At 38.9% G+C, this 26,315-nt stretch overlaps 1 protein-coding gene across 1 annotated transcript in view; it reads right to left on the bottom strand.

Annotated features, from left to right (window-relative positions):
- MYO3B (myosin IIIB) overlaps positions 1 to 26,315 on the bottom strand; it is a 429,858-nt gene that overhangs the window by 64,152 nt on the left and 339,391 nt on the right. Inside the window, exons 32-33 of the mRNA XM_087434928.1 lie at positions 19,802 to 19,862; positions 18,776 to 18,875 (exon numbers count right to left, since the gene is read on the bottom strand). Of these exons, the coding sequence (XP_087291054.1) occupies positions 18,776 to 18,875; positions 19,802 to 19,862 (161 nt within the window). The remainder of the gene's footprint in view (positions 1 to 18,775; positions 18,876 to 19,801; positions 19,863 to 26,315) is intronic.

Genomic DNA, 26,315 nt, shown 5'->3' with positions numbered 1-26,315 from the left:
AGGTACGAGGAACTCATGCACTCGACTAATCTTATTGCTTTCCAGGAGGTACCAATAAGACAGCAGGACACTAATCAGAAACATTTGAACTTCAGAATTATACAGAGGAGATTTACTTACCGAGTGAGACCCTCTTCAAAATACCAAACCCATTCACACTTGGTGTATAATTTTAAAAAATTGAGCTTTCTTTTGCCAATATGATCTAATAACTCCATAGATTTTGATCTTTTAATAAGTTTAGTACAGATAACTGTAATAAATTGGTAAAAAATGCTGTTGAGGAAATTAGAATTTTCTCACTGGCCACTCATAACTGCTTCCATAAAATGAATAATAACATTTAGTTGCCAGGGTAAGCAGAACTTAGAAAAATTCTAGTGATAGAATTCTAGCTGTAATGCATATCCAAAATGAGACTAAAACATAAGCTTTATTTTAACATTGTTGCCTACACAATTCACACAGTAAAAATGTTCAGGCATTACAATCGAGAAAATAATAACATAGCCATATTTTAAGACTCGTTTTTTTCCTAGTCACCACGTTATGCACCGAAACTTCATTTCTTTAATCCAGAGTCCTTCTAACTGAGCAAGATTACTTCTTCCTTCCCTTTGTAACATAAGGAGTTAAGAATAAATCTCTTAACCTCCTACTTTAGAGGCTTTCTTACATTAAGTGATTTAAACACATTTTGTGGGGAATTGCTGAGAAAATAACATGGAAACTTGCAGAAGTTTCTAATTCAACGTATTTTCATCATTAAAATCCAAGTGTATTTTAATGTGTTATAACCTGCTGATATGAAGACCAATATTTCAAGTTGTCTTCACTGATTACTGTAGCCAAATTCTTTTGCAATAAAGGTTTGGGGATTTTTCAGGTGCGTTATGGGAAAACTGTTTGAGCAGAGGAGGAGAAAAGGCTTTAAAGCAAGCTACACCCTCCTTCCAGCAGGGCCTGAGACCATCTCTCCAGACCATGCAAATTTATCTAAAATGATTATGCTTATCAATCAGATGACCCAGTTTAGTTTTCTCTCATCCAAAGCATTGCATATAGCTAAATAAACCACAGAGCAATCTGATTTGGTCTACCTTATCCCCTATAGACTTTTCCAAGGCCCACTACTAATCCCTTTCTGCAGTCTTGCTGAGAGACTGCATTCATTTTCATAATGAATTTGATTGTACAAAAAAAATAAAAATACAAGACAGACAAACAGAAAGAAATCTCATCCCTTAAAGTCTCCCACTGTTCTAGACAGATGGCTATGCCCCATCTTCTAAGCTCTAGTCCCAGGGCTACAACTGTTGACCAGAAATATTTATGACATGAACTAAAATGCAAGATGCTTTTTGAAACAAAACTAATTTCCCCCAAAGAGTCTACCCATCTGAATTAATTTATTATTTGATAAACACTCATTAAGCACCTACTGTGTGCTAGGTACCATGTCAAGCACATCCCTGTTTCTCTTCACCTACCATCATTCTCAGAGTGACTGAAAATTAACACCATTGAGTGCTTTCTATACTTCACTGCAACCAGTCACAGAATAGTACGCATAGCTCCCAATGTTCTTGTTCAACTATGTACAGAGGATACTTTTATGGAACAGGGATTGCTTGGCCAAGCGATATACTGGCAGACTGCCCTCCAAAGAGGCAGTTGCTCTGCCACAAACAATATTATGAATGCTCTTGTTTCCTTGTATTCCCAACAGCCTGTGTGTTATCTTTTCTTTTCCGTCCTAGCCTGTTTGATAGGCAAAAGAGAAATTTTCATTTCTTATATTAAATTTGGAGGTTGAATATTTTTGCATATACTCATAGGTCATTTGCATTTTCTCCTTTTATGAATTGTCCTTTAAAGTTTTTTTGTCAATTTCTTTCTAAAGGAGTGTTTATTTTTTTCCTGTAGTTTGAGGTGGTGACAGGCAGCAATGGAGTAGAGAGTATAAATCCTACTACTAATACCAGGATGGGGTTGGATATTAAAGGAAATATCCATTTCAGTTGGATATTAAAGGAAAGGGAGACTTACAGGTTTGGAATTCTTAGGCAAAACTACAACAGAACTTAGATTATTATGATAATAAAATCAATTCTCCCATACTATCTTAAATGCTTTGTCAATGTAACTTTTAGTAGTTATATATTATTATACAATATAGCTATATCAAATTTATTTAATTGTTCTCAAGTTTTTCTAGACTTCAAAAAAGTGTAGATTCTGAGTGTATTATTGGGATAAAGGATCTGAACATTTTTTTTTTTAATTTTATTTACTTATTTATTTTTTCCCCCAAAGCCCCAGCAGGTAGCTGCACGTCACAGCTGCACATCCTTCCAGCCGCTGCATATGGGACGCGGCCTCAGCATGGCCAGAGAAGCGGCGCGCCGGTGCGCGCCCGGGATCCGAACCCCAGGCCGCCAGCAGCGGAGCTCACGCACCCAACCGCCAAGCCACGGGGCCGGCCCCTGAACATTTTTTTAAAACCCTCAATATACATTGCAAAATATTTTTGCACAATTGTATCCTTTATACTTCCACCAGCATGCTAACAAAGTGCTTCTTTTCCATTTTTCCTATTTCTAGACTCTACCAGAAATAGCTTCATTTTGTTTGCACAAACTATTTCCACAAGGCACACTTGAATATTTGCTTTGGAATTTTATAATCATCTCTTATAAGTGACCTTTCTTGTGCCTGCAGGCCTTGACATTCCATGAAGAAGGATCTGAGGCTAAATCTGATCATTCAAGAGGGAATATGTAACTCATACGACTTGAAAATTCTCAAGTTCAGAAACCACCATGAAACAATGCCCTGGGCATATGTGCCTCAGATGATTAAATTCTATCTTGTGTAGACACTACTAGTTGTCTACTTAAACGTCCATTCTTCCCTGCTTTTTTCCCAACAGAACCTTTATATCATAAGGGGCACAATGTGATCAACTCAAATATATTTTCCAGCTTCTCTTGCAAATAAAAGAGGCCCATGTGATGTAAACGGAAGTCATTGGGTTAGGGCTTTCAGGGAAATCCTTTTTGCCCTTTCACAAAGAATGCAGCCATGATGGCTGGAACTACAGCAGCCATCTTGGCATCATGAAAGAAAAGCCAAGAGAATTGCAGAGGCTTGACCTTGCCTAACATTCTTGATCTTCTGAACCAATGCCAGAAACTGCCTACCTCCCTGGACTTCTGGTGATACCAAGAAAACAAATATTTATCTACTGAAGTCACTGTATTCCAGTGTCTACTTATTGAAGCAGATAACAATTCCTAACTGATGCATTATTTTAAAAAATACCTTCCAGAGAAGTCTTTTTCATCTTTGTGGGAGAAGGTGTAAACTTTATATTAGGAATTGAAGTTATATTGGGTCCTTTAAAATGGTGCTGCGTTTCTTCCCTCAAGATCCATTCTCCATCCATTTCTACCATGTCTACTGCCCCAGAGGCCGACCTGTACGGACTACTTTGACTTCCAAATGGTTTGGCCAGTAGAGAGCCCTGGCAGGAAATCAGAGGGAAGTAAGAGACTGAGGAAAGAGAGAGAAAATATTCTTATTCCCAAGCTCCCTTCCTGTGGGGTTGTCTTGTGTTGATTGTGTCCTTGACTGAAGGTCATCTCTTCTCAAGACCCCTATACCCACATGGCTCTCTCCTTCTGGGTTCCAGATGCCACGCTCTTTCCTTGCTCCTTTAAGTGTATATGGTAACAGCTCCACTCTCGCTAGCCCCCAGGGTACTACACTATCCTTTATGGTTTCCCTATATCCTGCCCATAACTTTTAAAAATAATTCGTTTATTAAACAATACCCAATTCATCCTAATTTGAGTGTGCAATCTGTTTCCTGCTGGGGTTCTGTCTGATACATTCCTTGTTTTATATGTGTATATATATACATATTTTTTTCTAGGATTTGAGAAAAGGCCATAGGCCCATACCTGCAGGTCTCCTATACAGTTTCTGTATCAAAGTAAAAAGTGTTAATTTTAACAGGACTGGCAGGAAAACACTTTTAGGGGGTGAGTAGACTCAAAGGCAGTATGTAAAATGCTAGAATGGGGATGACAATTTATGTAAAATACTTCCTTAAATGCAGAGACTGCAGTCATTTTACCACGGCAGGGAGGATGACAAATTTCTGTCAATGCACAGACTTCATCACCGACTCTTGACCTCTTCTCATAAGAGAATCATATAACTTTAGGAAATTCAGGCATGACTTGGTCCAACCTATTCATTTTTCAGTGAGGGCTAAGTGATTGCTTAAAACCAAGTCTAAATCCCTCATCTCAGATATTCAGTCAGGCTTTTTGTTGTTGTTATTATTTGGAAGTTTGGGGAGTTTTTTGGGTTTTTTTTTTTTTTTCCTATATCTTGATTCTCCTCTAAATTCTACATAATTACAATTCAGCTTTTAATGAAAGAAAAACTAAAGACGATTTTAAAACTCCAAAACACAATATATGAGATTTCTGGGACCATTATTACTCTTATAAGATTAGTGGCCTAAGAAGTCAAAATAGGGTAACATCTAGGTTCAGATTGATATTGAGAATCAGGAAAAAGCCTTCAAGGAGAGCAACAATACTAATATATGTTGTGCATAAATTATCTGAACATATAAAAGTAGCTCAGAAAACATTAAGCCCACTTCATAGGGAGTTCAAAGTAAAATGTAAAATGATTTTATCTCATTCTTTATGTTCCAATTTTCATTCTAGAATTCTGTTAAGAATTTTCCTTTCTCTATTAAATATGAAAAATTGAGCAATAGTTAAGCAATATTTTTTTAATAAAAAACAAAGATGCTGGAGAAATAAACATATGGCTCAATGTTTTAGTCTTTTCAAGAATTCTAAGGTTTTTTTTTTTTAAGGGATCAATTGTTTTTTTCTTTTTTAATGAAGACGGAAAAGACTGTAGCAACCTGCCTTGGCATTTTTGATAAGCCATGGCACTATCCTTTTTGGACTGCATGCACGTCTTCTGGTCCAAAGGCTTTAGATCCTGGCACAGAATTTCCTGAAGGCAGCCACAGCTTTTAAGGGTCACTTGATAAATTACAGAGTCAAAGCCCCCAAGAAGTCTGACTGAGAAAGCTATAGTAATCGACAAATATTTGAGGAACTATCACATGGAAAAAGAAGTAGCCATTTTTTCTTATTCAGTTATTGGGAAGCATGAAGAAAATTCTTTCTATCAAGCTTTGTAACCATGAAATTGGTAGTCTTCAAAATTAGCCAATTCCTCTCAGTAGTATAGGGATTCTTAACCTGGGATGTAGACCACGATGGGACCATGAAGGTAGGTGTTCAGGGAGTCCTTGAAATTACATGCAAAATGTTACAGGTGTGCATTTGCCCATTTTTTGAGGGTTAGGGTACATGGATTCCATTATCTTCTCAGAGGGCTCAAGATGTAACAAGGTCTGCCAAAGAACATGTGAAATCAGCCAGATGACCGTTTGTTAGGAGTGCTGAAGAGAAGATAGTCACTCTAAGGTCAATATTTTTAATTCACTGGTTACAGATAATGTAAGCAAAACCTTTATGCAGTGTGTTCAATCCTCTAATCACTCAGCAGTTATTTATAGGTTGTCCCCTATGCCTATATGGGTTAATCTGCTTAGGGTGGTGGGTTAGAGGGAGCGGCTATTCTAACTCCCCATTTAAGGGGAGAGACAACGTGATGTACTTTTTCCCAGTGCCTCCTCACAGTGTTAAATAGAAACTGCCACGTGAAGTGGGGGTTCCATTAAAGGATTGAATAAGAGGACTAGAGTAAAGAATGAGCAGCCCACAAGGGATGAGAAGAGCCCTGGTCCCCAGATGGCAACTCAAGTTGAAAATCGGAAGGCAGAGTACAAGTGTGATGCTGTGAGCTGAACTGCTCTGGGTGTGGGTAAATATAGCAGTGAAGGACAAGCGGAACGGACGCTTTGTAATTTGACCCTTGGAGATTTGGAGTGGATCCTTGGATGTTCTGTCTGCCACCCATACCCTGAACATTCAGACCTTGTGTAATGAGTTAGCATGTGAACTGTCCTTTGGAGGACAAATCAGTTAAGAGCAGAAGCAAGCCTAGAGCTCTTTGCACTTATCTGATTTCTGCACAAATGCAGAGTTTGACATTTAAAGTCAGTGTGTGTCCATTGGGAGAGCCCAGCCATTGTGTCCTGGCATAAAAACGTCTCCTTTGAAATTAGGATAGTGTGTAAACTCATCCCTTAAGAGCTTTGTAGATCTCTTGCGTTTGTTTCTTGGGCCTGTTTGAATTTGTTCTTTTAAATGGGCTGCTTAGAGAAAATACCTGGCACCAATTCAATGAAAAGGGATATCATTAATTTCTTCCTTTAAAAAGGAAGGATTCCTTTGGGAACACTGAGTCCTCAGGTATATTAGGTCAGACAAACCCAGCCTAATGTCTGGGTAGTGAGCCTAATTGCTCACTGCTAGGCAGCCAAACAGACCCTTTTGGATAGTGGAGAAAGAAAACACAGATCTGAGTCGGTGAGAGCTCTAAATATTCCTTATACTATTTAGGTGGATTAATGAAACATAACTCCCTCCCATTACACAAATTGCCAGACACGGAAAATGCCAACAAATTAGTCCCACTCTTCTTAAATGCGCTAAAGGTTCAAGGTGATAAACTCTTGAGACTTGTGGTGACAGCAGAAAAAACCAAGTGCAGGTTATAGAAATCTTAGCACACTCTGTAAGACTTGACAATTTGAACGGAAAGAAGGAAGGAGCTGTTAACTCGGGAATGAGGTACTTTCAGAAGTGATTCTCATTTGAGGAGGGAGACCGCAGCAGCAGCAGCAGCTACACATTTATTAGGTGCTTACCACGTGCAGGCTCTAGTCTCATGCACTAAGCCAATAATCTAGAGTCTTATTTTTGAACGACAAGCCCTGACCCAGAGTCTCCTCAAAGCTGCCAGAGCATCACACACACCTCTCTCTCTCTCTTTCACACACACACACACACACACACACACACACACACACACACACACACTTTCTCTCTCTCTCTCTCTCTCTCAGGAAACTAAGAACACAAATCACAGAGCAGGGAAGTTCAGTGTAACAAAAAGCTTAAATACCAGCAAAGCACTGGAAAGATGGGCAAAATGCAGAAGTGGAAGGGTCTGGGGAGGGGGTGAGGGCAGAGCTCAGGAAAGCTCTGGTTTAGGACAGAGTGCAGTGACTTGTAAGGGGATCAGGAAGTTACTGTGAATTGTTCTTAGTTGGGAAAAAAACTGCTAACTCTTTTAATATTAATTGTTAATCTTGAACTTCTCCTGTTATTACCCCAACTTCATATTCACAGTTTTATAAGAAATGTATCTGTTCCCTTTTGTTATATCACAAGTAATTTTAATCCAATTCCAACAGCAGTCTGAGCTAAACAGAGCACCTATACCTAAAGCCATTAATCCCGAGACACTGCTTTATGTCCTTTATTTTGCCTTCTTACCTTTGAGCCTAATCAGGAGAGAGCCTGTGAAATACTAACCTTTGACTGACAGTCAATCAAATAACTTGGGCATAATGTAAGAGACTTCACAGTCTACAGGTGAACATAGAGCTAACTGTTCAACCCCTTGAGGTTTCTATTTCCCCTATTCCTTTGTAGAGCAAAGAGGAAAATATGGGTAAAAAATGATAATGGCAATCCAAAGAAGCACCAAGAAGAGTCTGGGCCCTGAGAGCTGGTCCAGAGGCATCATTTCCTTGATTTCTCCCTAGAGCCCAGGCCTGGGTTGGGTTCTTCCTCGGGGGACTTAGTTTCCTCATCTATAAAATGAGAGGTTTGAGCAAAACCATCTCAAAGGCTTCTGTAATCCTAAATCCAGATAGGTCAGGCCATATGAACTTGGTAGAGAACTTACTTAAAGAAAAACGAAATATTCCCATGAGTAAGAAGCATAACCCCACGTAGCAGCAAACTTTTGTGGAACGCTTACTATATGGCAAGTACTGTGATAAGCACTCTACATGCTATGTAGAGGTACCCTATGATAGAGGTACTTTCATTATTTCTATTTTACAGATGAGGAAAGACAGGCACAGAGAGGTTAAGTAACTTGCCCAAAGTCACAAAGCTGTTAGAGTGGCAGAGCTGGGATATAAATTTAAGTCTGTTTGACTCCAAAGCCTGCCACACTGCCAACAGTGTGGAACCATCATCCATGGACATCTCTTTCTTTGTAAGAGCTCCAAACTGGAAACAACCCAGATGCCCAGCAACAGAAGAATGGATTCATAATGTGGGATACTCGACAGCAATGAAAATAAACAAGTTAATCTTAAAAATATAATGTTAAGGGAAAAAAGAGGAAAAAGCTAGAAACCAAAGAATAATGCTATGTGATTCCAGTTATATAAAGCTGAAAAATAGGCAAAATGAAACTATGATATTTGGGATGCATACTTAAGTGGTTACCTCCAGGGAGGAGAAAGAGAGTCATAATCAGGAAAGGCAATACAGAAGGCTTCCGAGATGCTGGCAACTTCTTTTTTGTGTTCTCAGTTGTGGTTATGTGTGGGCTTTCTTCATAATAATTCATTACACTTTCCATCCATGCTTTAAATGTTTTTTTTTCTGTAGGCATGTAATATTTCAGAAATTTAAAAAATGTAAAAACCAAAACAACCAAAATCTCATGTCTCTCACATGTGAGATTTTTCCGGTGTGGAAAGGGAACAAGCAGAAGGCTGGAAATATCTTTCCCCACTCTTTGGCCAATTCCTGATCCCCCTGCAGGTCTCAGCTTTGGTGTAAGCCTATCTGACCCTTCTCTGCTCCCTCAAGACACGGTATCCCATCCATAGCTCCTACAGTCCTGTGCTCACTCCTATCAACACTCTAGTCAAAGAGATTTGATTTCAGATTTACTTGTCCATTTCTCCCTTGAAATGTCAACTTCACAAGGGCAAGCCTGGATCTTGCTCCCTTGTATATCACCAGCACCCAATGTAGTGCCTGCCACTTAGTAGATGCTCAATAAACATCTGCTTAAGGAGGACCTAAATGAATGAGTAATAAAGGTGCATTTCACTCTCCCCTAGCCTTCTTTGAATTTAAAGCAACAAGTTTTCTCTTGCTAAATACTATTTTTACTGGAAGCAGACAACCCCAGAGTTTTCCTGGTCATTCTAGGAGTTCTAGTTACCTAAGGAGCATAAGTGGTGAGGAAATGAGAGTAAAATAAAAATGAAAACTGAGGGAAAAATCTTACTATGGTTCTGCAGATGGTCATATAACAAAGTTTTTTTTTTTTCCTCTTTATTTTAGATTATGTCTATCTTGCCTCACTATAGCACTTAAAATTGATTACATTTAATTTAGGGAACACACTCGTGTCATGATTCTTACATGTTCAACTACCAAACTACCAATTACCTTGCTCCTCTCAGGCTATTCTCACTTTCTTGGACAGTGAGTAAGAGCTAAGCCAAGATGGGAGTCAGGTTTATTTAAGAACATTTTTCTCCCTGATTATATACATAAAAAATTCATTACTATTCTACAAAGGACACTGTTAAGAGAATGAAAAGACAAGCCACAAACTGGGAGAAGTATTTGCAAAACACATATCTGCAAAGAACTGGTATCCAAAATATACAAAGAACTCTTAAACCCTCAAATAAGAACACAAACAACACAATTTAAAAGTGGGCAAAAGATCTGAACAGACACTTCACCAAAAAAGATATACAGATGGCAAATAAGCATACAAAAAGACGCTCCACATCATGTCATCAGGGAAATGCAAAGTAAAACAACAACAAGATACCACCACACACCTATCAAAATGGCAAAAATCCAAAACACTGACAACACCAAATGCTGGTGAGATGAGGAGCAACAGAAACTCTCATTCATTGCTGGTGGGAATGGAAAACGGTACAGCCACTTTGGAAGATAGTTTGGCAGTTTCTTACAAAACTAAACATATTCTTACATATAATCTAGCAATCACACTCTTTGGCATTTACCCAAAGGAGTTAAAAACTTACGTCTACACAAAAACCTGCACACAGATGTTTGAGGCAGCTTTATTCATAATTGCCAAAACTTGGAAGCAACCAAGATGCCCTTCAACAGGTGAATGGATAAACAAACTGTGGTACATCCAGACAATGGAATATTTTCAGCAACAAAAAGACATGAGCTATCAAGCCATGCAAAGACAGGGAGGAACCTTAAATGCATATTGCTAACGGAAAAAAGCCAATCTAAAAAGGCTATATGCTGTCTGATTCCAACTATATGACATTCTGGAAAAGGCAAAACTATGAAGACAGAAAAAAAAAAAAATGAATGGTTGCCAGCAGCCTAGGGGGAGGGAGGGAGGGATGAATAGGTGGAACATAGAGGATTTTTAGGCAAATGAAACTATTCTGTTGGATACCGCAAGATATATGTCATTATATATTTGTCAAAACCCACAGACTGTATAACACAAAGAGAGAACCCTAATGTGAATTACGGACTTTAGTTAATAATAATATATCAATATTGGCTCATCATTGTAATAAATGAGCCACATTAATGCAAGATATTAATAACAGGGGAAACCGTGCAGAGGGGGAGAAGTAAGGGTAAGAGTGTATGGGAACTCTGTACTTTCTGCTCAATTTTTCTGAAAACCCAAAACTAGTAAAAAAAAAAGTCTATTAATTAAAAAAAAACACAAAATATTTATTTCTTCCAATCTTGGAAAAGAAACAAAAGTAAAAAGAAGAAAAATCACTCTACTCCTACCGTCATACAAGTGTATGTTTAATTTTAAAGTTGAAAAGAATCCTTTAAAATGAAACAAATGAGGTAGCCACGGTTAATAGGGTAGTTTATAGAGTATGTGCTGTTTCAAATACATCGAGTAAGAAAAGAATTTAAAATAAAATTCCTCTCGGCATGTTTTACAGCCATGCCATCAACATCCAATTCTGGAAGCCGAGTGCCCTAAGTTGACTCACACCGCCCCGCCTTGCGTTGTTTGGCAGCTGCACTCCTGATGTTCTGGGTCAATGCCAGAACCTAACTTGGCATCAGCAAAAAGAGCGTCCTGACTTAATACACTCAGGAAAGCACCAGAAAAGTTCCTGCTGAACTCTCTTTAGATACGTTTCAGTAACAATTTAAGCAGAAATAATGTCTAAAAACGGTCCAACTTTATAACATGCTTTCATGAGTTGCAGGAAGGAGAACAGGCTGTCACAAGGCTTTCCCTGAGGTATGTGGCCTCAGGAATTGTGGCTGACAAATGACTTCCACCGCTTCTAACTATGGTTCTCACAGTGGCGGCCACTTTCCCCTCCAGCCTCAACTCCTCCAACGGAGTCAGAAGCTCACTGCCTCAGCTGGCTGAGGAGGGGATGCGGTGCCGACCTATGTGGGGGACCATACATCCCTTCTTCCTCATCATCCACATCCCCAAATTTCAGGGAACAGCAGCTGCCCAAACGAACCTTTTCCTTTTGATAGATATCCTACAAAACTTCTTTAGAAAACCACAATTTTGGAGAGAGGCCTCAGTTAGGGTAAACCGTCACAACTGCAACTGATGTTCCAAGCACTCTGTTTGCATTCTCCAAAATTACAAAATAAGGCAAAACAAACAAACAAACAAACAAACAAACTCAAAGCCCAGACAGATCTAGTAAAAATGAGAAAAGTCTTTTAATCCAAATAGGGAAGGTGTCTGATTAATACAAATGGGGCTAAATTAGAAATTGAATTTGGGAGTAGAACTCTAATTTTCTCTCCTCCTCCTCCTTCCACCCCTCTGCCCTCATGCCCACAAGCCTCAAACTGTGCACTCCTTATGCTGGCCTTGCCTAAATTATTTTGCAAAAAGCCAGGGCATAAACGTTATGGCAATGACAGACATACTAGAGATATGTGCAAATATTCAGATCTGGTGGGGTTTAGAGCAATATTGCCTTGTGGGCAGCTTGCAGAGGCAGTAGAGTTTATAAAATAGAAATATCCTTTAAAGGCAATAATTCCTAATAATTTTAGAAATTGAGACACTTTATAAAAGTCTGGAACACTTGCCTCCTCCTCCTCTATAGCAAACTTACAAGTAAATGTAATTTTGTTCCTGACAACTTCCTGAGAATTTAAAGAGACCACTTGAGATAAATATGGACACTCAGTGTGTTACAAAACCTGCCTTGGAAAATAACAGCTGCAAAGACCAACATATTACAATTGCATTAGTCTTTATAAGTGTCTTATTTTAATTCCTGGCCTATGGGTGATATATATAGTGAGTGCTCAGTAAGTGTTTATTGAATGAATGAATAGAAAGCCATATAAATATAGTTCACTTTTTCTGATTCAATTTAGTATCAAAGAGATAGGGGATATCTGGAGCGGTGGTTCTCAAAGAGTAGTCCCCAGACCAGCAGCATCACATCCCCTGGGAACATGATAAAAATGCAAATCCCCCCTCTCCTCCTCCACTCCACATAAAATGGGCAACTACGGAATGGGCCAGCAATCTGTTTTAACAAGCCTTCCAGGTGATTGTGACGCCCACTGAAGTTTGAGAACCACTGGTCTAAAACGATCCCTTAACAAGGAGGTGTTTTTTCTACCTCCCATGCTAAAGGTAAGAATTCTATGCCTATAATTCCTTTACCATCTCACTGAGAAAAGTCCTGAGACTGAGGCTTTATCGGTCTCACTGATGAGGGCTTATGGTGAATTTCACGGCACCCAGGCAAGAAGAAAAGATGGCTCAGCCCAACTGTAGCTGAAAAGAGCAGGGATTCAAAGCACCAGAGACTACCCATACATGAGGGCATAAGGGTGGCCTCCAAGTCCTGTGCATGACGTCCCATTAGTGGATGGGGGACAGGGAGGTGCAGCAGCCTTCCATCCGTTTAGGGTCTGGTTTCCACGTGCTTTCCCGACAGGGATTATGTTGCCTTTGAGACTCCGTTGTAGGAACATGCTCTCCCTGTCAAATGGGCGACATCTGAGCCCTTTACGATCACAGTGGTTGCTATTTGGCCAGCTGCTTGCATCCCCTTCCAAAAACAGGCGGCTAGTGTGAGGCTGTTCTGTAGCATGGATCTAAGGCTTATTCTTGCCTGATACAGTTATCTAATTAAAACAAAAATAGTTCTCACTTAAATCGAGTTCAACTTCCACTGTTATTAGAGGGTGACCAACTTGTCCCAGGTTGCCTGGGACAGTTCTGGTGTTAACATTGAAAATCCACATCTTGGAAAACCTTCAGTCCTGGGAAAATTGAGATGATTGGTCACCCTAAGGATTAAGAGTTCCAAGGATAAAATACAGCCCAGGTTTGCTTTCTGATAGCTAAACTGCTGCCAAGATCAACAAAATTTAATAATGAGCAACAAGAAAGGTAAAGGAAAATAATGAGGTAGATAGCATCAGAGAAGCGACTGGGTGAAAGCAAGTGTATGTGGTTTGCTCAGCGAATCTGAAGAAAGAAGTGAAATCAGATCACTAAAGCCCAACACAAGATGCTCTCTGGGGTCTCTCTCTACTGCACCCAGACACCATGTACTGCCGGCTGTGACTCCCTCGGGAGGCTGATACAATACTGCCTGCTCCTCAGCTCCCTAAAAATGTACCACTCTTCATCTTTAAGATGCGACGTAGTTAAAGTTACTCTTGGCAAGTGCAATGACTTTTTGACTTTCAGAAAGAAAGATGAATAATTTATACTACTTGTAGGTGAGAAGATAGCCAATGGCAGGACTACCTCACTTAGGTGAGGTATCACAGCAAACCCAAGGGCAGAAAATGACGGTCCCTGAACAAACAGATCACAAAGTTAAACTAAAGTTGGCGTACTTCACATTAAGAAAATATAGGTAAAGCACCTAGCATGTGCCCAAAGTAGACACCTCCTCCATACGGCAGTTCCCTTTCTTTTGTTTAGAGAGGATTTCCTCAGATACCCCTCTTAGATCCACTTTTTTTTAGTGCAGCAAAAGTGCTTAAACCTTTTCTTTTAGGCCACAATAAAGGAGAAAAAGAAGGGGAAGGAAAATATTTTACAAAAAGTGAGCACATTAACAATAGCAAGAAACATCAGCTTCGTGTTGAGAGAGAGGAAAGTAAAAACAATCAGGCACATTAACTAAAGGTTGAGAGTCATTCAATGCAAGGGTAGGTGGTTTTATTCCACAGTGGTCTCTGAGGGTCTCTCTGCATTACAGCCCAGTGTGATGACTGTTGTCAATAATCACGTCCCGAGACACTAATAATAAGGAGAACTGTGTTCAGTACACTTAACATGCAAGAGAGTCAGGTTTTAGAAAGTTTCAGCTGTCTGGAAAATGTAACTTACATAGAATATCTCATTCATTGGTGATGTCTATAGTCTATCCTCAACCCAGCAGCTGGAGTAGTCATGTCACTCCTCTGCTGAAAACGCTCAGTGGCTCCCCATTTCACTGAGTTTACACCCTCACTACTCAAAATGTGGACCTCAGATCAGCAACAACAGCACCACCTGGAAGCTCGTTAGTGTTACAGAATCTCAGGAGCCATCCAGACCTGCTGAATCAGAATCTTCATTTTAACTAGATCACCAGGGTGTTAGTTATGATATTAAGAAGTACTGACCTGCATTGTTTGGCTCCTTCACGTTCTATGCTTCTCTGCCTTGCTATCTCAGGTCCAATCACATGGGCTTCTTTCTACTCCTCATGTATTCCTTGCATGCTCTCTCCTCAGGGCCTTTGCTATGGCTGTTCCCTCTGCCTGTAATGCTCTCCTCCTAGATACCCACATGGCTAACTAGCTCACCACCTTCCAGACTTCTCAGTGAAGCCCACCCTGACCACACTATTTAAAGGTAAACTGTCCTCCAACCCCATCTTCCACACTTTGGCCACTCCTGCTCTCCCTTGCTGTATTTTCTTCCCCATAACACTTTGCCCTTCTAACGTCCCATATAACTGACATATATTATGCTTATTGTTTATTGCTGTCTCCCTCTGCTAGAACGTTGCATCGTGAGGTCAGGAATTTTTGAGTGTATTGTTCCCTGATGTATCACATATGCCTAGAACAGTGCTTGTGACGTGTGGTCTGCAGGCTGACTCTCGTTACTGGTCCCAACAAGATTAGTAAAGAAATTTAGAATAGTTTAATTTAGAGTAAGAAATTTAGAAAAGTTTAGATCAATTTGATATTGACACAACCCCTGAATGTATGATTGTTTATATAGTTATTCATTTTTATTGTATTTCACTAAAGTATCAGACTGCACAAATTGGAAATTAAAACAATCAACCCAAAACTGGTCTTTCAAAAGAGTTTGAGAAGTACTGGCCCAGGACAGTTCTTGGCACTTAGTAAGTGTTAATGTTTGTTGAATAAGTAAATGAATAAATAAATAGAAGAACAAATGCCTAAGGAATAAATTTTTACATAGTAAAATCAGATCAGGTCTGTATATACACCTGTCAGTCCAATTAAATAATTTCGCTGCTTGGGCTAGTGACAAAGTGATTCGTTTTATGCACTTCCTGGGTATATTGTGCTTTCCTCTCCTATGTGAGGAATAAGTCAGGCTCAAATGGACCAATTAAGGACCTTCTGAGACTCTCTGACTAAGGGGCTGAAGACAGCCTTTGTCCAAGCCTCACATTTGCACACTTCTCTACCTGCCTGCTCTGAGCAGAGCTGGCCTGATTAAGTAACTTTAGATTTATTTGATGCCTGCCTCCACCTCCCAGCCCACCAGACCCCTTTACAGAACAATGAAGTTAGCACTCACTGCAAGTTAGAAGGCAAACCTGTTGGATGTTAGTGGTTTTTTTTAAAGGAAAAAGGTCACAATATTTTTATTCAGCCTGCCACAGAAACACGGGTTGAAATAATGGGTCATTTAAGGCAAAGAATTAAACCCAAAGGTATAACTTGCTAAAATGTCTCTTACAGAATATATTCTTGTTTTTGCAGCTAATCACCTCGAAAACATAAACCAAACTGGAAAACTTTTGTCTTCAATCCATCTTTGTTGCTTTCTAAGGTCAAGGGGAATGTGATTTACAGAATGCTTTTTTCTGCCTAAACCTTCTTTCCCTCTCCTCCTGCCCAAAACAACAACAGGAACAAAATGACACAGCTTGGATCGTTTTAGCTTGTTCTACTGGTATGCTATACTTATTTAGGAGTGACAAAAAGATATTTATTTTGTTCCAGAATTATTAGAAATACAGTTTAAAATTCTCTCTTTTCTCTGATTCATTTACTCGAAAGTTTCATTTCATTCTTGCTTCCATTATATTTCATCACAGCTTTGGATGCTCAAGAATTCAATTTGAAGACCTAGGCTAGGTTGCAAGGAGAGAATTCGGAAATGAAAAGAGATGATCCCAGAGAGTTTAAAATCTAATAGATGCATGAAAAGAACTATAATAAAAGGCAGGATGTGATAAGTACTATAAGAGCAGTCAAAGGGCACAGAGGGAGCCATTGTGAGCCCTGAATAATGGAGAGGACTCTGAGAGTAAACAGTGAAGAACGGTGTGTGTGTGTGGGGGGGGCGGTGGAGAGAGGTAAAGCAGCATGAACAAAGTTGGAGAGGAGGGAAAGAATGCACTGGGCATGCTTGGAGAATAGAGAATAGTTTTGGATATTCGGAAGCACAGATGAGGGAGAGAGTTCAGTGGAAGATAGAGCTAGAAAGGAAGTTTAGGACCCGAACAGAGGCAGCCTTGAACGTCATGCCAAGAAGCTTAGAGTCGATGCTGGGGCAATGGGGAGCCACTGAAGAATATGGAGGAAGGGAATTTCATGATCAGGGAATGCTTTTAAACAGCTCCTCAGGCATCTGTGCATAAGAGAAGTTGAAGGAGGAAAAGAATGGAAGCAGAAGGACCAATTAGGATGCTGTTTACAAGAGTATAAGAAGTAACAGTGATGGTGGCAGACCCAATAGAGAACTGTCTAGATTGGAAGGAATAAATAATTTCACAGGAAAGTGCACATGAGCCATTTACAGCAAGTCAGATGTAAACTTACGAATAAGTTTGACTTTCTGGGATACTTTCCTAAAGACTGAGAAAGATGACTATAACCTAACAAGTCTCATTAACAAGTTAATTCAAAATGAAATATATTTTTACTCCCCCTGAACTATCCCACCAAAACTTAATGCCTTACAATAAATAATTACACTTTATTTCTCTCCTTCATACCTCATGAACTTTGCGTTTATATTATATCAATAACAATAACTACCATAGCAGCAGCTGACATAATAATGTACCCTTACTATGAACCAGACAGTGTATTATGCCCTTTACCTATACTAGCTCATTTAATCCTCAGTACAACCCCTCAGCTATGAACTACTATTTTCCTCATTTCACATGTGTAGGTACTGAGGTAAGGAGTCATTACATAACTGTATCAACAGTACACAGGAGAGCAGAGATTTGAATCCAGGCAGGTCTGACCCCAGAATCTGTGCCTTTGGCTGCTCAACCATACTCAAATTTTTCTTTTTACGTGTATTTTAAAGTTACATGTATCTTAAAGTAGAATGCCAAAAGAGAACAAAGACAAGATGGGATAAATAGAAAACAAACAGCAAGATGACCGAAACATATCAATAATTGCATTAAATGTAAATGGTCAAAACACCCCAATTAATAAGTAGAAGTTGTCTTCTGTTTGGATAGAGAAAAATGCCAACTAAATTCTTGCTAAATTCTGCTCCACCACACTGTCTTTTCCCTAAATTTTCCTCTTTTTTTGCACTACTCCTACCCCTACCTCTTATTCCTGAACACTGTCTGGCTGTGGCGAAAATATTCCCTTTGACAAGCTTATCATTTTCTGCATATCCATGTAACAGGTTTTGCTATAATATCCTCTCTTGTCTTTCTACAAGATCTTAAGTTCTGTATGGACTAGAGGTCCTGACATATTTATTATGCATTTCCCACTTCATATGGTACTACTTTGTCACTGAAAAATAGGCTAAAAAGAGAAACCTGAGAAACTACTGCACATCTCAGAAAAATAGATGAGGTCAACAGTAGGTGTAAAGTTGGTATTTTAAGTTGAAAAGGTTTCTTTCTTTGGAATGGTCCACATTGTCCTTAATATCTTGGGGTTCATAGATATTTCTTGTGATCACACTTTTATTTTATCTTCCAGAAGTACTGATTATAGCCATGCATAAGCCTGAAAACTGACTTTTAGCATATTCTGTAGCAAACAATTTAGAAAAGGGGCCAGAAATAGCTATTTCCCAAAGGAGCGTGGCAAGATGTCTGTATTCTTGCTGAAAGAATGGCCTTGTTGCCAAAAGGGCACAACTAATCACTAAATCCATATTCTTTACCAAGCCCTAGATTTTGATCCTGAATGATCTGCTCCACTGAAAGCTGGTCAGCTGTTTATCTTTTCTTTAACAAAATGAAGATTTGAAGCAGTTTCCTAATTTGAGGTTCTTACAAGTAAAGGGAAAAGTATGGCCGTTGATATTTATTTTCTTCCCTCAGAAGAGTAAACTTAAGCGGCATAAGTAGGCAATAAACTGCTACCTTTAATACAAGTTTTGCTTCCAGCCTTTATGGCTCCCCAAACCTGAACTTTTTGCTAACATTAAGTCATATTACTATCAGAGTCCTGCCTTCTAGACAGTCCTGCCCAAACAACTCATTAAAAAGTATACAAGCATTTGAATGGTAGAAGCAGCATACAATTAAAAATGTTCTTCTTACCAAGTTTTGCAGGGGCTCCCCTCAAGGGACTCAGTCCTGGGCGATCTGGAGCAGCATGGCATGTCGGAGAAGACAGCAAATCAGTCCCAGAAACTGAGTGCTTCAGAAAGACCCAGTAAGAGAAACATTATTTTTATCCTCTGATGAAGCAGCCTTAAAGACATGGCTTCCATTTAACTAAGGGACACTTAACCCCAATTGTATGAGGAAGAAACTAAGTATATTGAGGTCATGTTGTAAGTTGTCCCTGTCTTGCATTAAAATTGAGTGGAGGTCCTCTGCTTGGGACAATTAGTAGTAAAGTCTCAACACCTTTTGCTTCATTCATTTCTTCCTCTGAAGTCAATCTAGCCCACTCTTAAATTAATTATAGTCCAGAATATAAAAACAGCTATGTGCTGATTTTCTTCTGTACTTAATTTTTATCCCTAAGAAAGAAAAAAGAAAACCTATAGGAAGGTATTAATCTACTTAACATTTCTAAGTACATCATCCAAAGGATTTTGTTTTTTTAATCTTACATATGCTCAGCAGAGTTACTGGCAAAAACTGTACATTTTCTTCATTTCATCCTTTCAACATCAAATAGTAGGCAGCAAAAATTGGATCAGACTTCAAAGCCTGCTGTGGGCTCCAAGTCACAGAGAGACGCCTCCATTTCACATATTGAATTCGAGCAGGATATCAAAGTGCTACCAAAGAACCTCGGGTCCTTACTCAAAAAGAGGCTCTAACATCTGTAGAGAGTGGAGTGCACAGACAAATCACCTCAGGGAGCAGCTAGCATTTATTCTCAGCAGCAAATTTCCAGGCTTTTGATTCTCTCTTCACTGTACCTCCCTGTCTCTCTGCTGAACCAAAGTTCTTTAGCAAGCTGGGCTTTTGTCTCAAAGACTTCAAATATCACTATCAGTTTCATGTTTGGATGGCCCGACCAAGCAGCCACAGACAGGCTTCACAGCCGTGGACTTGGACGAGTCTGAAATAAGGATACACAGTTACTTCAGAATCAAGATGTTCAGCTACCTTATTTGGATGTCCTGCGAAGACATCACACCCTTTGGGAGAACTCCGAGCTTGTGAATACCTAAAAATAAAAATCATAACAATATAATTTTTAAAAGCCTTGAAAATGATAATTAAAATCCATAAACAGGGTTGTTTTCCTACAAAGATGTATCAGAACATACTCTTTAATTAAACTTCCATTGTTACCCTTTCCAGTCCTTGGTTAAAAGGACATGGTCATTTTAAGGAAATGTATCCTATGAAGTGTTGCTCCTGTATCCGCAGTCAGCCTGAGATCCGAAGACCTAAGAAACTGCCCTTTTTGAAGGTGTATGATCCAATTTGGTTCACTAATGGGCTTTCACAGAATTTACCAAGAAGCCAACCACACTGATGCTAAGGCTGCACTTCCCAGCACATTAATCAGGTTGTTAAATAATCCAAAATAGATTCTGTAATCAAATAAGTTTGGGAAATGCTGAGTTGTACGGAGTTGAAGAGGTTTCCTTACTGCAGAAATGATCTTTCTCAATCACAATATGCATTTATGGATTTCTAAAGTAGGGTAGGGAAGAGGATGCAGGGTTTTCTAAGCCAACTTGACAAAGAAACTTAAAAAGTGATAACCTACTAACATCTATTAAAATATTAATGTTTCATGGAGCCAAGTTTGGAAAAATCAATTGTGCTGTAGCCCCAATTTTTTATAATTGGAACACACTATATCAAAGTGTGATCATTATAACACACTATTAAAATAGGATCCGGCTCTTACAATCCCTTTCAGATGGAATCCAGCAGAGTAGAAAGCACTGATGAGTAGAAAGGAAATCTGGGTTCTATACCTGGCCTCAAGATCCCTAATTTCTCTCTCTCTCTAACATGCACACACACAAACATGTGACTGAGTAAATTTCTACAGTATTCAGGGTTCTAGTTTTCCTCATCTGTAAAATGAGGGGATTGAAATAAATTGTTCCTAAAGTATCTTCTAGTTCTACATTAATAATCTAATTCTTTATTTAAACTAACAAATTAATTTTCTGAATTTTCTGTGAACAGTTCATAGATATTACCTTTAAAATGCATCTACTTATGGTAGATTATAGCAATACACCCAATTTTTAAAATATCACATCAGTACCTGGGGAGAGGAGGCTATACTGATAAACTTATTTGTGTGTATATTTGTTTATCGTATGTCTCCCACTATGGAATGTAAGCTCCATGAAGGTGAGGACTAGATCTGCTTTATTCTGTGCTCTATATCAGCACCTAACCCAGTGTCTGGTACATTGTGAGTGGCTCAATAAATATTAGACAAGTTGAATGAATAAAAGAATGACTAGTGGACCCCCGAAATATGGGCCATGAAGATCAGTAAGAACACCCTTAACATTAAGTGTAAATTAATTAGCATTTATATAGCACTTCATATTTTTAAAAATGCTTTTATGTATCTAATGAGAGTTTCACAACCATTTGAACTAAGTGCTTTAATGGTCCCTGTTATATAGACGAAGAAACTGAAGTTCAGAGAGGGTAGAGGATTTGCCCAGGGATCATGGCGAATACCTGGTAGAGCTGACATTGACCCTGTTCGTCTGACTCCATGACACTCTCTATGCCCTTCGGTCTCTGTGCATTAGCCCAAGGGACTCATTCCTGTCGGCCTAGGCAAAACCCAGTGGCGGTGGGACAGCTATAGGACAGGTGGACTCTGCGATCCTCTAGGAGTCCTGATAAGCTTTGAAGAAAATCTAAGGAAGAGAGTTGGGCTGTTTCAACAACAAATTTCTGCTTTTCCTGCCCCAACAAAGAAATGAACCTCTTAAGAACACCTCTAACTTGCACGGCTTTTCAGGATCCAAAGGCCAGTGGCAGACACCTTCCGACTCTGCACTGGGGGTTGGCTCATCATTTTGACTCCCTCCTCACTCAAGCCTCTGGATGAATCTAAAGCAGAGCAATGTAATGTTTATATGTATTACTTGGTTTTAAAAAAAGCAGAGGCAGAAGGTAGTGTCCACAGGCAAATAGATGAGAAAATACTTGATTAAGCAAAGTTAAGCAGGTTTCTTTCCTGAACGGCATTCTAGAACTTTTAACTCAATAATATGCACAATGAAACCATAAGAGGAAAAGAATGGGCAGGATTTCCCAGAGGTTATTTTAACAATAGAACCCTTCTCCCATGGAGCATGTTGGGGGTCTACTGGTTCTTATAGCATGCCTTAGGAAACACTGATCTGAGCAGCACTTATTTGAAACAAATTCTAATTTGCCTTTAAAAAATGGTATAAGTCAATATTCTTCAAAAGTCTGCTTCAATTCCTTTGCAGCAATTTCATCAGATATGTTGTCATTTGCCTTAGGAACTTGAGACTGGCAGGAAGTGGATAATGCTCTGCAAGCTGTCACCAACAAAATAAGGAAAAGCACAATAATAACAAATAACCAATGCTTATTGCATGCATACAGGCCAGTAGGCACCAGGCAAAGCATGCATACATGCTTATCTCAACTAATACTTTCAAAAACCATGTGGATTGGTTTTATTTTTATACCTATTTTATAGGTGAGGGAATTACGGACCAAGAAGCTAATGACTTGCTTCATGTCATAACTAGTAAACAGTGCAACATAAGACCTGCTGACATAGAAAAGGAGACTCCAAAGAGAAATTATTCATTCAGGCAAAGATTATTAGCTGCTGATAAAACCTTTAGACAAATGGTTGATAGGGAACAGGACATTCATATGGTACCAAAGGACCACCATGCAAATTCCTTTTTTCAGGTCACAAGAGGAGCAGGTAACTGTACATTGGAGAAATCAGAAGGTCACCATCTTAATCCAGTACCAACCTTAACACCACTAACGCCCAGACAACACCATCTTGTGATGTGAGGCAATATGAAGTATTTGACATCACCCAGAATATTTATACTTTTTCTTTTGGTTAAAAACATTTAGCTTCAATCTAATCAAAGCTTTAGATCTAACTTACAGTTTATCCAAAACACACGGTATAGAGGGACAAGCTAAGACTACAAAGAATCAAGCATACAGATATAGAAGGTGAGCTATTTTAGGGGATAATTGGCTCGATTTCTTAAAAAGTCAGTGCCATGAAAAAAGGAAGTATTGTATATTAAAAGAAATTTACAAACATAACAACTTGATGCAACATAGTGTCCTACATTAGATCCTGGCTTGGACAAACGGGTGTAAAGGACATTCTTAGAACAAATTGGGAAAATTTGACTATGGATTGGTATTAGATAATATTAAGGAATTATTTTTAAAGTGTGATATTATATTGAATGTGTAGGAAAATTTTTAAAAAACAACACTGTCCTCAGCCTCTGTTAGGAGTCACATGCTAAATGGCAGAAGCAGTGAATCTGGTTACCAAAGGGTGGTGAATAAGAGGTAGCTGTCTCTCTATACACGATTCACTGCATATTTCTAGGGCTTCTCTAACCTCTCAGAAGTGACTAAAGTCTCAAGCAGATTGCCTCCAGGGCTTGGCTGCTAGGCTGCTTCTCTGCAGTCTGTTCATTGAACTGTGGGTTCTAGGGGAGACAGAAACTCTCAGTCACCGTTGAGAACCCTTCTGCTGGGCATCTGCCCTAAAAAAGTCCCAAAAGTAAACTCATGTCTAATTCCCTCTTCTTAAACCCTGATGCCAGTGTGACTGGATGAGAGGCAAGGTGAGGGCTGGCTCTCGAGTATGTGGCTGCTGAGAATGCCCCAGCATCTCTCTTCTTCTGCAGCAAAGATCCATGAGGCCAGCTGGTTTTGTCATGCTGGGCTGGCGACACTAGGTGAAATCACCATTGTCTAGGGACTGCGTCTCAGCTTTGTAGGCCCCAAAATTCAGTTTTCTAGTTCACCGAGGGGTGATGATTTTTTTGGTAGATGAGTTGCACTAACCAAACTCAGAAGAGTCATATTTGAAAAGCAGAATGCCAATGTGTGATTTTGTAATGAGTAGCACAACCTAGACTATCCTCTGCCCCTCACTAGTTGGTTGATATACTCTCTGAATTGCCTCAGAATTAGAGCAGAGGAGGCAGGGTACTCTTTGAGGATCTGATCAATCAAGCTGGTCTTGTAACTGGCCTTTTATGTTAGGATTAGAATCAGTAACTTGTTTCTTGGACAGAATAGAGACACACTGATTACCGTCTGATTCTCCATTTTCTAAACTTCATTTAAATTTCTTTCTGCAGTTTTTATTAACATTGATAAAATTTGCAAGATTATGTCTTATCTTTTATCAATTATGATTTAGAATGGCTTCTAGACAAACTGAGAAACCCATTAGTCGTTCACACATGAAAGCATATTCTAATTTCAAAACAGGGTAGGTTGCAGCTAATTCATTGTGGGTTGATTTTTGGTTAGCTTCCTGCTGTCTCTAGATTTGGGAATAGTTCTCATTGTAAACTCCTGTCTTACTTGGTAGCCCTGGGAGAAAGGCTAATTAGCATAACCAAGCAAATTTGTTCTTGCTTCTTTGATAGCTCTGAAAAAAATCTTTTGTAATGGTGCTCTTAATAAGAGGTCAATTTTTTTGTTCCCAATAAGCAGCAGTCAATCCATGCTGCAAAAGATGTGCTCGGACCAAGATATTTTAACATAGTAGGAGCCCCATGAATCCTGAAGGAGGCAAGTTTCAGACAAATAAGTCATACAACTTTCCCTGTGGAAGTTACTATGGAAGATAATAGAAAACATAAACATCAGAAATGGTTTTAATAAGTTCAGGTTCTGAAGGTAAATTAAGACATTTAAGAATGACAGCAGAGAAGAGGACACTGCACTTGTGAAAGATTCCTTGCTGACCTGAGTACTAACAGGATTTCCATGTGAACTGGCCACAGGTTGAACCCCAATCGGTAACTCAAGCATTCTTATTTAGTTCTTACATGGAATTTGAATAATCTAAGGGCTGAGGGTATAAATGAGGAACAATACCCAGATCTGAATCTCCCCACATTTTCACCACGCATCTACTCTTTCCTGATTTGCATCAGCTAGGTGTCACTGCATACACATCTTACTGCTTATATTTATTTAAATAGTTTTGAGGATTGAAACGTAATAAAATATTTTAAGAAATACACAAGTTATCATGTTAAGTTCAAAAGCACCCAAAATGCATAATTTAATACATCTTTTATTACAAAGACTGGAAGGCTAGGAGTTCTAGAATGCTTTTTTATGTTCTATTTACCACCGCCACCACAACAAATAAGCATTTGCTAAGCACCCACTAAATCTCCCTAGGGTTGTGTTCATACTTCCATGCTTTTACCTGGAATACCATCTCCCCTCTTGCCCACCTGTCCATTGCATCCTTACCCTTTAGCTCAGGTATCAGTTCCTCTGGAGAGTCTTTCCTGTCCCAACCCCACCTCTTTCACTCTAGGCAGAGTTGGAGGCTCCCTGATATATTTGCACAATCTATTGAGCATAACCACACTGAAAACTTGGTTCTATAACTGACTCTCTGGTGCCACATCCTGACCAATTAAAAGTGTTTACAAATCACCTAGTGAAGATGAGCTTTATTATATTTCGATCAAGGGAGGGAGAGCAAAGAAGAGCAAGCCACCTGGCTTTTGAGATATCAGAGCTGTTCCCATTGCTGTGCTCATCAGCTTTGTCTTTTCTTTTTATTTTTTAGTTGATGAAAATGCTCCAAATTCCCAAGTGGCCTGAATAGTCACCAATCACTAATCAATGAAAGTGTAGTAATAACTGAATTTCTCCTCAAAGTGACTAAAAGAACTAGTGGCAAAATGTTTCCCTTTTTTTCTTTTTCTCATTAAAAATTAATTTTTTTCTGATTAAAAATAATATATATTCACTGTTGTACTGTATAAAATACAGATATTCAAGGAAAAGAAAACAAAGATCAGAGATAATCTCCACACTCAGATATAATTACTGTTAATATCCTCGTGTATATCTTTTCAGACACTTTTCTATGCATATAATATACATTTTTAAAGATAATGGTTCATGACATATTTACTATTATAATCTACCTTTTGTAGTTATGAGCATCTTCCCATATATTTGTAATACACACATATGCAAGTGTGCATGTATGTCAAATTTATGGCTGTATGGTATTCCATTGGGTGATTATCATAAGTGATCTAACTAATCTCTTATTTTTGGATATTTAAGTTGCTTTCAGTTTTATCATATTATAAATGGATCATTAAATATTCTGTACATACAGTTATGAGTACTTGTCCAATTATTTCCTAGGGTAAAGCTTAATGGTGAGGCTATTGGGTCAAAGGGTGAGCAAACTTTTTGCTTATTTTAAAGCTTTTGAATTATATCATAAAATTCTCCTCTAAAAAGCAACAAAAATTAACACTGACATCCACAGAAGTATGAAAGGACCCATTTTACATCATATTACCAACATTGGGTATTATCAGTCTTTTTAATCTTTGCTTACCTCTTTGGCAAAAAAACAAAACAAAACAGTGGTACCTCATTA

The sequence above is a fragment of the Ceratotherium simum genome, chromosome 9 (genome assembly GCF_057802395.1).
Source record: "Ceratotherium simum simum isolate JZ-2026a chromosome 9, ASM5780239v1, whole genome shotgun sequence".
Classification (NCBI taxonomy): Eukaryota; Metazoa; Chordata; class Mammalia; order Perissodactyla; family Rhinocerotidae; genus Ceratotherium; species Ceratotherium simum.
Note: the sequence above shows the minus strand (reverse complement) of the source record. Positions and strands in the feature narration are given on the sequence as shown.